The sequence below is a fragment of the Carassius carassius genome, chromosome 13 (assembly GCF_963082965.1).
Source record: "Carassius carassius chromosome 13, fCarCar2.1, whole genome shotgun sequence".
Lineage (NCBI taxonomy): Eukaryota > Metazoa > Chordata > Actinopteri > Cypriniformes > Cyprinidae > Carassius > Carassius carassius.
In genome coordinates this window covers 19,699,970-19,717,141 of record NC_081767.1, presented here as the reverse complement: position 1 = coordinate 19,717,141, position 17,172 = coordinate 19,699,970, and the positions used below count along the sequence as shown (strand labels likewise).

At 37.8% G+C, this 17,172-nt stretch overlaps 1 protein-coding gene across 3 annotated transcripts in view; it reads left to right on the top strand.

Annotated features, from left to right (window-relative positions):
• The window catches only part of LOC132156051 (caprin-1-like), a 143,718-nt gene extending 126,767 nt beyond the window's left edge, over positions 1-16,951 (top strand). The window contains exons 1-9 of one of the 3 annotated variants that reach the window (XM_059564873.1): positions 11,947-11,979; positions 12,043-12,151; positions 12,253-12,314; positions 12,403-12,513; positions 12,658-12,798; positions 13,040-13,193; positions 14,936-15,115; positions 16,186-16,289; positions 16,435-16,951. In XM_059564873.1, the coding sequence (XP_059420856.1) occupies positions 12,103-12,151; positions 12,253-12,314; positions 12,403-12,513; positions 12,658-12,798; positions 13,040-13,193; positions 14,936-15,115; positions 16,186-16,289; positions 16,435-16,521 (888 nt within the window). In that variant the 5' untranslated portion in view covers positions 11,947-11,979; positions 12,043-12,102 and the 3' untranslated portion in view covers positions 16,522-16,951. Of the gene's footprint in view, positions 1-11,946; positions 11,980-12,039; positions 12,152-12,252; positions 12,315-12,402; positions 12,514-12,657; positions 12,799-13,039; positions 13,194-14,914; positions 15,116-16,185; positions 16,290-16,434 lie in introns of those variants that run through there. The other 2 variants (XM_059564871.1, XM_059564872.1) reach the window with 2 other exon arrangements.
• Positions 16,952-17,172: the final 221 nt, after the last annotated feature.

Here is a 17,172-nt window from a genome sequence, read left to right as displayed (position 1 = left end):
TAAGTTGGCATTGCTTTATTTCGTTTTCAAATACATTTAAGAGAAAAGACTTGTCAAGAAGCTTATTTTATTAATCATTTCATTTATATAACTTTTGATTCGTCTTTGTTTTTATTGTTCGGGCAACAAGTTTGTTTTTGGACATTTGTTTTCTTTTTAAATTGCTGTTGATCATTTGAGTGACTGTTTAAAACACAATAGATATCATCAATGCACTTTTTGGATAACACTGCGGTGTATTTTGCCCATGATCAATGCGTGTCATTTTAATTCAGCGTAAGCGGCGCGTTAAAAATAGACTGGGCGCCGAAACTATTGCTGCACTGCTGTTCCTGCTCTGCTCCTGCTACGCGCTGCCGCGCCGCTTCTGCGTGCGATGTGAATGCACTCATTGAATAACATGGACGCCGAAAAAAATACGTGCTGCTCACGCGCCGCTGACGCTTGCGGTGTGAAACCGGCGTCAAGCCTGTTTTATGCTTCTGCGTCTACTCGACGGCGTTGCTACGCCGTCACTCCTACGGCGTCGTGGCCGTTTTATAGTTCTGCGTCGGGTTGCGTTGCATCGCGGTGCATTTCACCGCCAGAACGCTAGGGGGGTGTGGGGTTCGCGAATCTCTTTGCTAGTTTGTTTTGGTTCAGTGCGAGCGAAAGAGAGAGAGAGAGTGTTCAGTGTTGTTGCAGCTGGAGCTAATCGACGTTGAACAACAATGTTCCAGCGTCTTTCAAAGCTATATGTGTGTTTCAGCCAGAGAACTTAACGAAATTATACTGCAGTAATAAAAATAACCATATAAGAATGGATATTCTCCTCACAGAGCGATGAGCATGTTCCTCATCTAATTCGGATTCACAGTGCGTGCCGTGTTCCACTGCGATCCATAAACGCCTTATATCATATCATATGTATTTTAACAAATGATTTTATTTCAAATGTTTAATCGCAGAAGAAAAAGAAGTCTCCACATGGATGACTGTGCCATGGCATGATTATGTAGTGTCCCGTGGCAGACTTTGATTACTGTATCCATGATGTAACCATGAACATATTGTAAATAAACAACAATCTTTTTGCAAAACAAACGTTGATTTATTTATTGATTGATAAAAAAAGATAAATGAATATGTAAATGTATACATATTAACACAATAAAAAAACAGTTTATCACCCATACATGCATATATTTTTGTGGGCTTTATACAAGAATTGAGCAGTATAAAATCAAAATTTTAGATTGCAGAAATAATATATTTGTGTGGTCAAATATCTCACCTTGTGTATAATTCGAATTTGTTTTTGGAGTAGTGAACTTTATAATTATTGCCCCAAATTTCTATACAATAAGTACGAACATGGAAGCATAAGATAATAAGAACAAAGGGCAAAGTTTTAAGTACAATTAAAATATAAATAACTTAGGTTATTTTAAATAACTTAGTAGGCTATATAAAAATATAAAAAACTTTGTCCATCGTTGAACACAAACAGTGCAGTGTTCACTTTAAAAATGTCGCTATAGCGGGAGGGGGAAACCCGGGGAAACCAGAAAAGCTACACTCCAGAAATGATGTATAATCTGACCAATCACAGCCCTTGGGGTCTGCGTCGCCTCGACGCGTAGTTACAATTTTTTGGAGGTGCGCGTCGAGCTCCGGCGGAGGGTTTGGAGAGGGGTTCGCGTCGACGCAAAGGGGTCCGCGGAGGTACGCCGTCGACTCGACGCAGAAGCATAAAACAGGCTTAAAAGTGACAATGCATTGATCATGGGCAAAATACACCGCAGTGTTATCCAAAAAGTGCATTGATGATATCTATTGTGTTTTAAACAGTCAATCAAATGATCAACAGCAATTTAAAAATAAAATAAATGTCCAAAAATAAACTTGTTGCCCGAACAATAAAAACAAAGATGAACCAAAAGTTATAGGCTATAATTAAATGATTAATAAAATAAGCTTCTTGACAAGTCTTTTCTCTTAACTGTATTTGAAAACGAAATAAAGCAATGCCAACTTATCCATTATAGAGTACTCTGTCTGTACAAAACCCGCAGTTCAGGCGCGCGTGACAAACGCTGCCAGTGTGAAAGCAAAACGCGCGTATGGTGCTCCTGCTCACCATATGCACTGCTCCTGCGCTGCTTACGCTCTGCTATCGCGTGCAGTGTGAAACCGGCGTTATGGTCAGCCGTTGTCTTTAGTAAAATATATTTTTAACAGCAAAAGAGGATTAGCTCTGGTGCAAGCTGTTAGTACAACTGGCCCGTAGTGTTGTAGCCTATTTACAGTTAGTTGATGATAAATTATAAAACACAAACCATTAATAATACATTTAATGTACATTTTCTGTACACTCATAATGACTACTGCCAGTGCCTACGCATTAGAAAAATATAAATCATTAGTTTATACCTTTAAACTGACCTTGATTGTTCTTTTGAAAGGCAAATGGCATATTATTTTTTTTAATCCACAGATTGACAGTGATGTTATCTTGCTAATGGAGGATTCAGCTCTGGCCAACTATATTCCCTCATATGGAGATAGACTTGCTCTTTTCAATTTTTGCCGCAATCAAAACCCTGCTTCCAAAAGGAAGTTGGGTCTGTTTGAAAGACTGAGAGAAAAGATGAAACTGAGAAAGCAATCTACAACTGAACCCCAATCTGAAGAGAGACCTGAGACTTCTAAACCCAAACCCAAATCCAGAGCCAAAGCAAGTAAGCGACAGATTGAAATTGGCTGGATTCATACAGAAAACAAAGAAACAAAACAGGTCAGAACAAAACAAGGAGGGGGTACTAGAAAGGTTGCAATGGACATTAATGCAGGATACAATGAGATCCTTAAAGAAGGAAAAGAACTTTTCTTCCCGGATGGAAATTCTTGTAAGGGTGATGAATGTGACTTCACATTTGAAGTTTGGGACTTCAGACAAAATGTTCTTCCCAATGATGTCTCCATTGGCACAATACATGAGGCAGTGAAACTGCCAAATTTGCGCTTCTACATAGCTACTAAGCCAAACGAGTCAGCTGACAGTACTTCAAATATTGAGTCTGAAAGTGAAAATAATGATGAGACCAGCATCATCTCACTACAAAGTGATTATAGTGAAGATTTAGCAGACTTTTCTACAATGCCCACTAACAACTATGCAGATTCCTCAGTTGTCACAGATCTTCCAGTGGTACCAGGCCTGAGTATTACATTAGCTGAGGAAGTTTTCATCATGGCAGATGATGTAGTGAATGACCCACTTAATATTTCTGACCCTGAAATCACATTTGGCCCTTACTCAGGAGATGAATCTGACCTGGAGAACACGTTAGTTTATGTGCCTCCAGAAACCACTGAAATTGGCATTCTAACAAAACAAATCATTATACATCATGGAAACTGCCTCCATGACATGATCAATGAATTTTCTGATCCGGAGACTTTGACCAGGCAACTGGCATTTAAACGCTTATTGCCAGACAATTCAGAGGAAGCTGGCTGTGGGTCAGGGGTTCTCCGAGATATATATAGTACCTTCTGGCAAGAATTCTATGATCGTTGTACACTTGGAACTACAATGAAAGTTCCTTTCATTAGACATGATTTCCAAGCTGACTCTTGGAAAGCTGTTGGCAGAATTTTCCTGAAAGGTTACAAAGACTGCCAATACATTCCAATAAAGATGGCCCCCCCTTTTATGGAGGAGATGCTTTTTGGTGCAGTATACAGTGACCTAATAGAGTGCTTCCTTCAGTTTGTAAGCACCCAAGAACGAGAAATTCTTCAACGTGCATTACAGGATTTCTCTTCTGTTGAACTTGATGAACTGTTGGAAGTTCTTGACAGCTATGAATGCCGCAGAAAAGTCTCTGCAGAAAACTTCTCCGAAATTCTGAAGGAGATTTCCCACAAAGAGCTTGTCCAAAAGCCAATGTTTGTGTTAGACTGTTGGAAGGACATCACACAATCACAAATCACCCTTACTTTTGAGGAGCTAAAAGAGATGTATGCTAAACTCTTACCAACAACTAAAAAGGTCTTAGGACTTTTGAAGTTCCCTGCTGATATGACAGCAAAGCAAAGAGAAGTGGCACATCATCTGAAAAGGTACATCAGAGAAATGGATGATGAGAAACTAGGAAAGTTTCTGAGGTTCTGCACAGGATGTTACTTGATTGTGTCAGAACGCATCTCTGTTGAGTTTGCAGTGATGTCAGATTTCACAAGGCGCCCTATTGGTCGTACATGTGGGATGTTCCTTCAGCTGTGTGAGAACTATGAGAATTTTCCAGATTTTCGTGCTGAATTTAATGCTGTTTTGGAGAGCAACATTTGGGTAATGGACATAGTTTAACATGTAGTTGTCCACCTCATTCAGAATATCTGAAAAATAATTTTGATTTCTGTTTGATTTAATTTTGATTTGATTTTCAGTTACAGAAATCAAAAGTTTATCATAAGTTAAAGATGAGTTAACACACATTTCCCTTTGCTTGTTTGGTTTTAGCAATGTTGCCTTAGAAATCTTAGCTTGAAGATTGCAATTATACAAGCATATACTTTTGAAAAAAAAAGTAGTTTAAATCCCAGTCTGATTATGCTGTAAATTGTTAATAATTTAACTGCTTGATCACATTTTAAGATACAGATACAGATAAAAAGACACTATTGTCATACATACACTGATACTTGTAATTGTATGCTCAAATATTTTATTGTTAATTTTCAGTGCAGACTCAAAGTTCCTTTAGAAAATGTTTCTGTTAAAATCCAAGGAGTTTTGTGCCAATTTAACAGATTTTGAAATTTCAAAATGTTTTCATGTTTCAATAAGCAGTGCTGTTTTCATGTTTCAATAAGCAGTGCACTTCATAAGCAGTGCTGTTCATTGTTCACATTTGTACTGAATAAACATTTTTCTTAAAGGTGAAATGTGCATATACAACAACTGTGCATAAATCAGACATAATGTTGGTAATTCAGTATCATAAAAAACATCAAATACTCTTATTTTTAACATGGCACACAGCAACATGCACTTTAGCTAAATAAAGGCTGTGCAATCCATAATGCACTATATAGTGATACTTTGGACACATGGTATGTTTACCTACAAAGGGTTAAGTAAGCATTGTGTATTAAACTTTTGCTGTTGATATAGCAGTCACACTCATTTTAACACACCTGCTCTAATTTTCATTGATATGGAGCATGAACTACAGAAAAGACAAATAAATATGAGTTATGACAGATAGGTGCCCAGCTAACAAACTTTTCTTTGGATTAAGGACCATCAAATATTTTGCTGTATTTCTGCTCTCAACAAAATGTAAAGATTAGCTGCACTGAATGGATCTGTAGGAGCATCCCATCCATTTTCCTCCATTAACAGACAGCACAGATCAAAAACTGTTTCATCACAAGGGAACTGACCCTTGGGGGTGCACTCTTCCTGACACAAGGCCGCTTCGTCCATGTCAATTAATTTGAGTCTATCTTCAGCATTGTGCAATCCTGGAAGAGAGAACATCACTATCAGACGTCCTGATGCTGCATCATTTCCAGATCGTGCTCTGATTTTGTGGGAATTCCATGTATTTACTACCTCATCAAGTTCGTCCTGTAAAGAATAAAGAAATACAAAATAATAAAAATGTACAGAGAAATAAAGCATACTTTAGGTATATTGAACAATAGTGTGATGTATGCGTAATTATATAGCTATTTAAAAGATATAGTTTAGCAAGTGCTACTATATCAATCGTTTTAAAATCCATTGGCGTTGTTAGCCTAATAGTTACTAGTTCATTGTTTATCTTGGCTGTTAGTGGCTATAGGTCTGGAACTGTTTTTTTTTCATGGTAAACCCACATGAAAAAAATACTATAGTATTTTTGAACCACACTATAGTAAAGTACTTGAATTAATTTGTTGGGGTAATTCTATAGTTGTTGTGGTAATATAAAAACTATAGTAATATAAACAAATTACTTTACCCAATACTGTAGCCTACTAAGTTTTTACTATAGGTTATACTACAACACACTACAGTTTACCGTAGTAAAAACTAAAGTATACTACAGTATATGCAGTTGTCAGTTCACTATAGTTAACACTACAGTATGCATTGGATTCAGTAACAAATTGTTAATACTTTAGTATAGGCTATACAGTAGGCAATACTACAATTGAATTTACTATAGTAAATATTATAGTATTTTTTCATGTTAGAAATGTCATAGGTTATAAAACTATAGTAGGTCTACAAAATGGCATTCTAAAACAAGACATACCTGAATAAGGTTAAGGAAGCAGAACTGGATCAGACTTTTATCCAAAAAGTCTCCGCTAAAGTGTCCATCACTGATTAATGTCTGGAAAAGGTTCATCCAAAACTGTGCGCTCTGCTTACGGAGGATACCCCACCATCCCTCGATTCGTTGGTTTGCTGTGCTTCTTCCGTAAAGGAAACTCCTTTCTCCGGCAAAACTGTCTCCATGGTTACTTCGTAAAGACCTTTGCATTGCTGCCACACTACCATTTTCGGTCCCCATGTCCGCGCGCAACCTCTCGGGACACCCTCCTATGCCAGTAACTGTTTTTATGAAGTAACTGGCTATTACTTTAGGATCGTTGTTGGTTGTGTACGCCTCCATCCACAGAATGTAACGACTGTAACCATCTATACAGCCATTAATGGCAATGCCGTACGGTTTTAATTTATCATAGCTGTCCATATGCCAGAGTGCATTCGGGCCAGCACAAGTGTACTGGCGTCTTCTCAAGCGTTTCCTTCGTCGAAATTCCACACCTTGAGGATCAACAAGTTTAATAATGCGTCTTATGGTATCCTGGGAAACCACGAAACCTCGATGAATCGCGCGTAGGTGAAGCCAGCGATAACCTTGCATTTGTCCACTGGTTGTCATTTCATGTTGGACAAAAGCGAGTACATCGCGCAAATTGGACTGATTTTTTCTTCTAAAAAGACCTAGCCGCTGGCAAATTCTCTTTAAAGTTCGTATGCTAATTAATATTCTGTCATAATTAGCTAAAATTGATAGTATTTCTTTGTTACTGAAAGAAAGTCTAAAATATAGCTTGACTAAGTGATCCAACTCTGCCATCCTCTATCAGTAGGCTGCAATGAACACTGGTCGAATGCGTTATTCTCTACATTTCATTTAGACTTTTTTTCTCGAAACACAACGACTTTATTCTCGATATTTAATGAGTTTATTCTCGAGATTGTATTTCGACTTTTTTTCTCGAAATTTAACGAGTTTTTTCTCGAAACACAACGACTTTATTCTCGATATTTAATGAGTTTATTCTCAAAATTGTATTTCGACTTTTTTCTCGAAATTTAACGAGTTTTTTTCTCGAAACACAACGACTTTATTCTCGATATTTAATGAGTTTATTCTCGAGATTGTATCTCGACTTTTTTCTCGAAATTTAACGAGTTTTTTCTCGAAACACAACGACTTTATTCTCGTTATTTAATGAGTTTATTCTCGAGATTGTATCTCGACTTTTTTCTCGAAATTTAACGAGTTTTTTCTCGCAACACAACGACTTTATTCTCGTTATTTAATGAGTTTATTCTCAAGATTGTATTTCGAATTTTTTTCTCGAAATTTAACGAGTTTAATCTCGCATTATAATGACTTTAATCTCGAGATGGTTTTATTTTTTTATTATTGCCTGGCCCTAATCCTCTTCCGTAATCGTAAGGGTAATTTTACTACTTGTCCAAAATAAAAGCTCGCTAGTTGCAATATGGCTAACTAACTTTCTAAACGTGCACACAAGACTCTCGAAAAGCATGTTATCTTCCCTATATAACTTAATAAGTGTAACATTTGAATAAAACTGTTAAAATATAAAATATCAAACGCTGCTTACCTCCTTTTGCCATCAATCAACCATGATATACCACTTCCTGTGAACGGCGTGCGTGTGACGTCACATGGGGCGGGGCAACGCTATATTCCACCTGAGTCCGTTTCGTCTGATGACTTTTTGTCCGAGTCCGTTTTGTCTGATGACTTTTTGCCTGAGTCCATTTCGTCTGATGACTTTTTGTCCGAGTCCGTTTAGTCTGATGACTTTTTGCCTGAGTCCGTTTCGTCTGATGACTTTTTTTCTGAGTCCGTTTCGTCTGATACCTAACGTTTATTGTATGAGACCTGACACCTGACGTCGTTTTTCCTGAGACCTGAAGCTTTTCAGTCTGAGGCGCGATGCCGTTTTGTCCGATGACTGAAGCCTTTTAGTCTGAGGCATGACGCCTTTTCATTTGATGACTGAGGTCTGAGGATGTCCTAAAATGTACACCGTAATGCTGACATTCCTCAGGACATAAAGCAAAGACGATATCACTTAATATTCATGCTCATCTTCGATCTGTGCACAGAGAGTACTGTTTAATACAGCTAATCAAGATCTGGCTTCCCCTCTTCATATGCTTGTATAAAGAAATGTTAAACTGGATTCCTTCTCCGACTTTGGTGTTCTTACCGACACACCCGGCCCCTCAGCACCTTACAGTCCTTAGCCCCTCAGCTACAAGTGTACTGTTTGAGTAAATTAATTACTCCGGGATATTGGCTAATTTTAACTTGAAGAGAGTGTCAGCCATGTTAAAAAAAGCAAATAACATAAGTAATTTGTAGATTAATGCTTATTGGAGATGCAAAACATTTCAAATGATTCAGTCAGATTTGGTAACTAGTTCAAACGGTTCACTAAAAAGAACCAGTTAAATCGAACAATTCGTTCATGAATTGGACATCGCTAGTACAAAGAGAAGAGATATTGATACGTAGTGTATTAAATCTGTGCGTTAGTTTAATGAGCCTTTTCTTTGATCCGTTATTAACCTCAGTTACTGTGCGCTCTTGAAGGGAGTCTCATTGTTTTGACTGTAACCGAACACGCAGTCTGAACACTGAATGGAGGATGACAGACAGCTGCAGCGGAAAGAAGTTTACGTGAACTTGAATTGAATGACTTAAATATTAATCTGTACCTCACATTGAACTATGGAACATTTTCAGAACACTTGAAATATGTGCACAAAAAAGGTTTGGTGCTTTATAAAGGGTTTTTTGTTTTCTTTTTTTGCCTTTCATGGGGCTCACCAATAATACAGAATAGTAAACACACAAAATTTTGATATTCATTTACAATTGCCTTTGTCTGACAACTATTCAGTCATTTGTTTTCAGATGTTTATCGCACCAACTAAATTAAAATGTTTATTGCACCAAACATTCGTCTTTGTGTGAGCAGGCCCTATGCATGTCCCAGGTAATGTGCCCTGCCACATACCTGCTGTGAAATAAGTTAATTTGACCAAATTATTACTTGGGGGATTATTACTTAGGATGGTTGTGAAAAGTAAAGTACAGCTGTTTTTGGTGCGAAACATTTCACATAAGTTGATTTCAGGGACATATAATTTTCTTAACCTTTTGTCATTTTTCTCCAGTTTGTAAATAGGCAGTTTGTTTTGGAGAGCACAGGCAGTACTGGTGATAAGGAACAAAGCGAGGAATGGAGTGTGGAGACTGAGGTAAGCTGCTCTAGAAATTGTTTAAAATAGTTTTATTCCTCCAACAGAGAATTGAATTCCTCCATGGGTCCTTCCATGAATAGGAAACTCTGTAGGCTCTAATATGTATTTTTCATTCAATATTTGCTCATTCTAAGATGTATTTCTTGTATATGTATACATGTACAAATGTATGTACTTTTTTGTATTTTAGATTACATTGTTAGTTTATTACACACACATTCTGCAGTAGCTTATATTACAAACTTGTATATCATTTAACTTGTTTATCTTAAATAACAAAAAAAAAGGTTTTGTCTACCCCATTATTTGCACTGTATATTTAATGTATTGAGCCTCTGTGAGAAGAATGAAACCTGTATTTGAGTATTTTTGTCACTTTGCATATAGTAATAGTAGGATTCCTCATAATAGCCTGTTTTTGCAGTCAGGACTTTGGGGATTCCAAAAAGCCACTAAAATACCCCTTTGCCTCCCTTTTTGTTTAATAAAAGTATTTTTGAAAGGAAATTGCTGGATGAATTTTTTTTTTTCAATATTTGCTTCCATCTAGTGGAATCAAATAAATCTTACAATAGGTAGCTGAAGCACCCAAGGACCCGAGTTGTACACTTTCAATGACAGGATTCAAAGAAAAAAAGAACACGGGCACCTATTTTTGGTGTTTATTTTGAACACGTACACTATTTATTACATTTTACTTTTGGTTTACATCTAGCATGTAAACTCTGCATGTATGTAAGGCTCTCTCTGCTCTCACCAAAGTGACTGCGAGTGGTGTGCCTTTACAGAAGAGTTTAGGGTACGTCAAACACAGGTATGCTGTGCATTTTTTGAGATGAACTGAGAAATATCACAGATCATTTGACTGAGAGAGAAACTCTGAAGCACTCAGTCAGAGAGTGTTCGGCAAGTGAACATATATCGGAGCTAAACTTATACTTGGCCTCCAACTCACATACTGGCAATTAAAATCTGAGAATTTATTATAATTTTTATATAATATAAGACATCATTTAGTCACCCAGAGTGAAGATTCAGTCGCAATGTAGAGGGTTGTATGTTGTTTTTAATTTTTTTAATTTATTTTTTTTGTGGCTGACACCGATATTAGGGAGTAAAAAAAAAAAAAAGTCCGATATCGATTATTTCGACCGATATTCTTTGTGTATATTATAGTACAGTACCAGTCAAAAGTTTAGACACTTTCCCATTCGTGTGTCCGAAAATTTGACTTGTACTATATATAGAATATGGTGTATATACATAAACATAATATATATACATAAGCACATGTTTGCAATGATCACTGGAGTTGAAGTTTATTAAACTTTGTTTCAATTCCATTCAACTTTTTTCAGTTGAAATTTTTCACCTCGGAACACAAATTCACAGAATTTTGCTACTGTCTTCACACACAGTCGAAACCTACAAGAGAAGTGTGATGTGACATAATATACCTCTTGTCAATAAATACAATATAAATTCCCGTCTCGCGCACTTTAATGCCTTATGCCCTGTGAATGTAACGTGAACATTCCCTTGGAACTGGAATCATGGCGGAATTTCATGTGAAGTCCACTTTCGCAGGGCACTTGCAGTTGAATAAGACAACGCTTGAAAGCTGTTGCCTGAACGAGATCATAGTGAAGCTGGTGTCACTATCTTGCGAACGCAGCAGCTGATCTCCTCCAAATTCAGTGGATCCCCTCAGCTTGAGGAGACCTCTCGAATGCCACCCTCCCCGCATCGGTAGCCCCCCGGATCGCTAGATTGGTCGGCACCGGACTGTGAATTAAACCACCTGTAATTCCCAAACCCTGGGGGCTATCAACGTGGGGGATGGTCTCATAAGAAAGGGGGCCTCTAGACGTACACTCGGTTGAGAGTTCGGTGTTCGAGGGGGTTCCTCGAGCTGAAGGGATTCCCCCAAATTTGGTGTGGATCCGCTGTACCATTACAGAGATATGGCTGTTCAAAGTTTCAATGGTTTTCTATAGACTTGAGCTTTTAAAGCGTTTTATCCAGTTCGCCAGTAGCAAACAATGGTGTGCGCTCTGCTCCACAAACTAAATAATTACTGAATTTTATCTGCGTTATATGTTCTGTTAAAAAAAAAAAAAAAAAAAAAAAAAAGCATATTCGCTGATACGGACATATCGGCAACAGGCACACATCGGCCGATAAAATATCGGTCGGGCTCTAGTGTCTACCATTAGTTTAGTGTGTAATTCTAAAACCTATTGGATCTGTTATAGGTGGTTAACTCGATGCAGCCGGTTCAGACCAGCCCCACCCCTGCTGTCCCAGAGCCCCATCCTCTGACCACAGTAACTCCAACACCCCCTTCAGACCCTGTGGTTAGACAACAGGTTCAGGGACCATACAACTTCATGCAGGTGTTTTTTTTTGTTTTTTTGGCATATGTTTGTATGCATACTAAATGCTTTCTTCATTCCCAGGACTCCATGCTTGATTTTGATGGACAGTCTCTTGATCCGGCAATTTTATAGGCACAACCTATGAAACCAGTCCCTAGTATGGAAATGCAGCCGATGGTGTTTCAACCAGGTATGTTTATATTTCCACGACATGATCACTCAGTTAGCTTTATGGGTTAAGCAGTTCAAATCACCCTAACAGTGCTGGGCTGTTGGTTTCTCAACCTACAGCTCACCCTGAGTCTCGTCTTGCCCTGTCTCCTGCTGTTGGCGTTCATCCTGAACCCACACAAGTGAGTGTAGCCAAGTTCTTCTGGATGAAAATGAATTTTCTGAACCATCTGGAAAAGAAAGATGAGTGTGAATTTGCTTTATCTGCAGATCCCCATGGTTTCTTTATCACCAGAAACCTTCTCCACACCACCTCCAATATACCAGACTCCTCACGCAGCTGATCCACGACCACAGACAGACTCCACTGATCCTATTCAGGTAAGTTTTCAAGCACCCAATCAGAGGTCTCCAACTTATTTCTGTGAAGCTAGAATACAAACTTTCTAATGTGACCAAAAATGTACTGCACAAAATGTGCATCACATAATTTTCAGCAATCAAAAAATTGCTTGTCTTCTGTAGGCCTCCATGTCCCTTAAAGAGCAGCCACCATCTACGGTGCTCCCTCCTGCCTCCCAAACCCAGATGATCCAGCCTGGATCCAAACCCTTGCACAGCAGTGGCATCAATGTCAATGCAGCCCCATTCCAGTCCATGCAAACGGTAAGATGCCTGAATGAAATTTCTAGCATTTAGGAACACTTAAAAAATCAGGAAGTCATCGGTGTTCATCCATAGAAATAGTAATGTATCTTGGATGGCATGATGGTGTGTCCAGGAAGAGATTTCTCATATTAGAGTGAAGTATTCCTTTTACAACACACAAACTTTTTATGTTGGATACACTATAATCTAATATTGAATGTTTAATTAGAACATTCAATCAGAATGTTCTTCCTTACAGGTGTTCAACCTTAATGCGCCTGTCCCACCAGCTAATGGTACGGACTCAATGAAGCAGGCCAGCCAATACCAGAGTACCTACAGCCAGGGTTTTAATAACCAGACGCAGCACCCTGTGGAGGATACAGACATGCCGCCAGAGCAGCTCCAATCCGGTGAGGAAAATTTTCAGAATCCCTCTGATCATATTTTAATACCCAAAATATAATCATGTGTATATAGTCAGAACCTCTCAACGTGGGGCTCATGGGAGCAAGCAGACATGCAGCTAGTGTTGCACGGTGCCCCGATACTTCAAAAGTATCGTGATTCTCGGAAATTAAAAACATCACGATTCCTACATTTATTAGTATCGACACTTCAAAGAATGACTGCGTTCCAGATTTGTAAGAGACGTATTTCATGTTGGTGTGTGCAACGCACGCTTCCAGTGCCTCCCTATGGACGTCTGTTTTTTTTCTCCTCACGCAAGCAGCAAAAAAGCACTACAGCGAGATGGCTGCATTAGTGGCTTTTCTAAACTGATTTGGCTTTACCAAAATGTGTGCATAATCGCATTAAATAGTTTAAATAAGTTGTTCAGATGAACAAAGCACAAGTTTTCTTGCATAATTTTAATTGTTTGGTCAGACAGTGCATATATAATATTCACATTAATCGGGGATTAAACGTGGAGTTATGTTCTGTATGCTAAATATAAAAACGAGCGTATCTGCACCGCACCTATAACTGCGCTTTTAATCTGCGATTGCTGTTCGAGAATTACATGCTTGGCTCACTGACCCTCCCTGTATACTCATTCATTTCATTCATAAACGAGATTTATCAGTTTATTCAACTCATTCACAAATGAGAAGATCTCTCGATCTCGTTCAGTGAAGGACGTATGGGTTCACTACATTCAACAAATCACATGCTCCGTCACATCTTGAGTAACTCTTTGACGGGATAAAACAGTTCACAGAGCTGTTCACGATCTGCGCATGAGCTGCTAATAGCGCTGTGTTCGCGCACTGCTGTGGACGGAGGAACTTCAGTGAACGAGAAATAGGAGTCAGTGGATTACCTGAACGAGAACGATTCGCTCACCTAAAAAGATTCGTTCACGGACGAACCATCACTAGTGCAATTTCATATAGCCTATATTAAATATTTGGAATATATGTTTTCATATTTTATTAGGGTCTTTGATAAGGTTACAATACGAAGGTCCGGTAGAAAAAGATGACGCTCACTAAAGCTCACTGGCTGAGTTTTCTCCTCTGAAAGAAAAGGTTGCACAACTGAAAAAATAAGTTACAATATCTGAGATATTGCTGCTAAATTTTATTTGCTTTTTTTTTTTTACTTGAATGCCATTACTTAATCCTTTGACATTTAATCTTCTGAGTTCAGAAACATTGAATAAACATATGAACAGCGATTATATTAAACAAAGTTCACAATCAAGATAAATTTATTACTCTAATGTTTCTTATGATAACTGAGATAATGCTGCTAAATTTAATCTTTCTTTACCTTGAATGTCATTGCTCTAATTTATTTTTAATATATTGATATTTCATATTTTGTTCAAATGTTTAATACATCTGCTGTTCATATGTTCATTTATTAGTGTGTTATGTGATTAGAATGTTGTCCCGGTTTTAAAATAAAGCACGGCAATGATATTTGAGAGTGTATTTTCCCTTTTCAGGAAAAGTATCGAAAAAGTATTGAAATCACAATTCTTGACTAGGTATCGGTATCGAAACAATTTTGGTATCGTGACAACACTACATGCAGCTAATAAAAACATGTGATTTCCTATGGCCTGCATTATGCTATTTGTTTAATTAATGTTTAATTCATCTGTTTTATCCCCGTGTTAACATAGTTGGCGCCTTCCATTCTCAAGACCAGTCACTCCCTAACTCTACTGGCCCCCAGCCCATGTCCCAGCCGTCAGGTGGCCACGGCAATGGGTTCAGCCGCCAGACTCAGTCCTTCTACAACAGAAGAGGGATTTCTCGTGGAGGTCCACGGTTCGCACGTGGTATGATCAATGGCTACAGAGGAACATCCAGTAGTTTCAGAGGTACAGAACGACATTGTTTTTGGAGCAGTCGTAGATAGTGATTTTCATTAGATGATCAGTTAAAGCCATTAACCCTCAAAGACCGATATAGCCGATATAGTGATGCAAAGCAGAGATATCCACTCATTTGGATATTCAGAGGCGCCGTAGTGCATGTGATTACGTCATCACATTTTGACAACATTGATTAGTTAGAAGAAACCAATGCTTTCGTTCCTCTGAGCCAAACAGAAATGATTGTTGATGCGTAAAATCGATTCTGACACATATTACAGCCATGGGATCTCTCGTTTATAATATGTCTATTGTAATTAAATATTTATACAAAATATATAGTTCAAGAAGATAGTTTGCACTGTTTTTTTCTGTTGCACTCTGAATATTTCTCACTCATTTTGTGTAGTTTGTGAATCATTTGCACTGTTTTTGCGCTGTATTGTTGAAAACAATTTGTGCATTTGTTTTTACTATAGACTATGCTGCATAGTTTGTGTTTATAGTTCATACTCAGATTGAAAATATATTTCTCAGAAGAAGAAAAAAAACTTGTTTTGTTATCAAATAACACTCTTTCCATTTTCTTTACTCATTAAAATGTTTTTGGACACATCTCTATTGTTAGTTAACGAAATAGGCCTGTTTTTTTACTTAAAAGCGCAGATAACAATATTGTAATAAATGGCTATAATTTGCTTGGGGAATGGTATATCTAAAAAAAAATTTATTTGGAAGTGTAAAACACCCAGACACAACTTCCTAAAAAAAATATCCAAACTTTAGGAGTTTCTGCTTGAGTACACAGTAAAAAACACCCATCTGTTGCTTGCATATTTCTTAAAATTCTGTATTTTCATTCATTCTTTGAGAAAACGAAAGTAAAATTGAGACTTTGAATTAGTTAAACTTAAACTGTAAGTCCTCCTGTTTTTAATGATATATGGCACTTAATGCTGACTGCTAGAATAGGTCTGAAAAACAAAGAAAAGTGCAGGTGTGTCAGGCACCCCAAAAATGTTCTAGGTCTTTAAGGGTTAATGGATGAATCATTCAAGTTTTTGCATTTATTTCAGGAGGATATGACGGTTATCGCCCAGCCTTTTCCAATTCTGCAAACTCTGGATATGGACAAACCCAATTCAGTACGCCGCAGGACTATTCCAACAACTATCAGCGGGTAAGTTCAACTTTTGATGCTAGAGTGGGAATAGGGAGCTTCTCTATCGTTTGAGCATTGGTCTCAGCACATCCTCAAAATACTGTTGAGACATTGACATTTGTCAGTTGTCTTCTCTTTAATGTTTTTATTTGTCTCTCCACAGGATGGTTACCAACAGAACTATAAACGTGGTGCTGGCCAAGGGGCTCGAGGGGTCTCTCGAGGAAATGCTCCAGCCATGCGGTCTTAAGCCTTGTGGACTGAGCTTACATCTGGACCACAGTGAACATTCAGATACTGAAGTGCATTTGTTTGGGCTTTTTCACCCCCCTTCTCTCACCTTCCTGGAATTGATTGGACAACGTCGATCCGGTTATATTAAAATGGAGAAAATGGTTCAATGATTCCGAAAGCAAGCTGAAAAAAATTCAAGATTTTAAAAGTACCGTTTCTAACAGATACCTATGAACTTGAAAGACTTAATTTATTTTTTTGAAGGAAATAAAACTCATCTGCCACAGCTGGTCCAAGATAGGGAGTTCTCTTTCTGCCCCACTTTTCTGTTCACACTAATTCGTATTTGGTTCTAAAATGTTTCTTTGTGGTACATTTAAGATGACTCAGTTTATAAAGTGATATTGCTTCAGGAGTTTTAATAAAGATGTGTTGCATTAAATGCTTTAGGGCTGTTTGAGGTTTTTAATTTTTTTAATTTTTATTTTTTCTTCTCTCGAGTCATGATTACAATATCAAGCCCAGACATCTTTGGTTTTATTGGATGTCAATATATTTGGCATCATTACAATGCCTATCAATGTAAAGGACCTTAGAACCACTGCCATTTTGGTTGCATTCTTTAGAAGACACAAACCCGCACAATATGCTAATCAGGTCAGTTCTT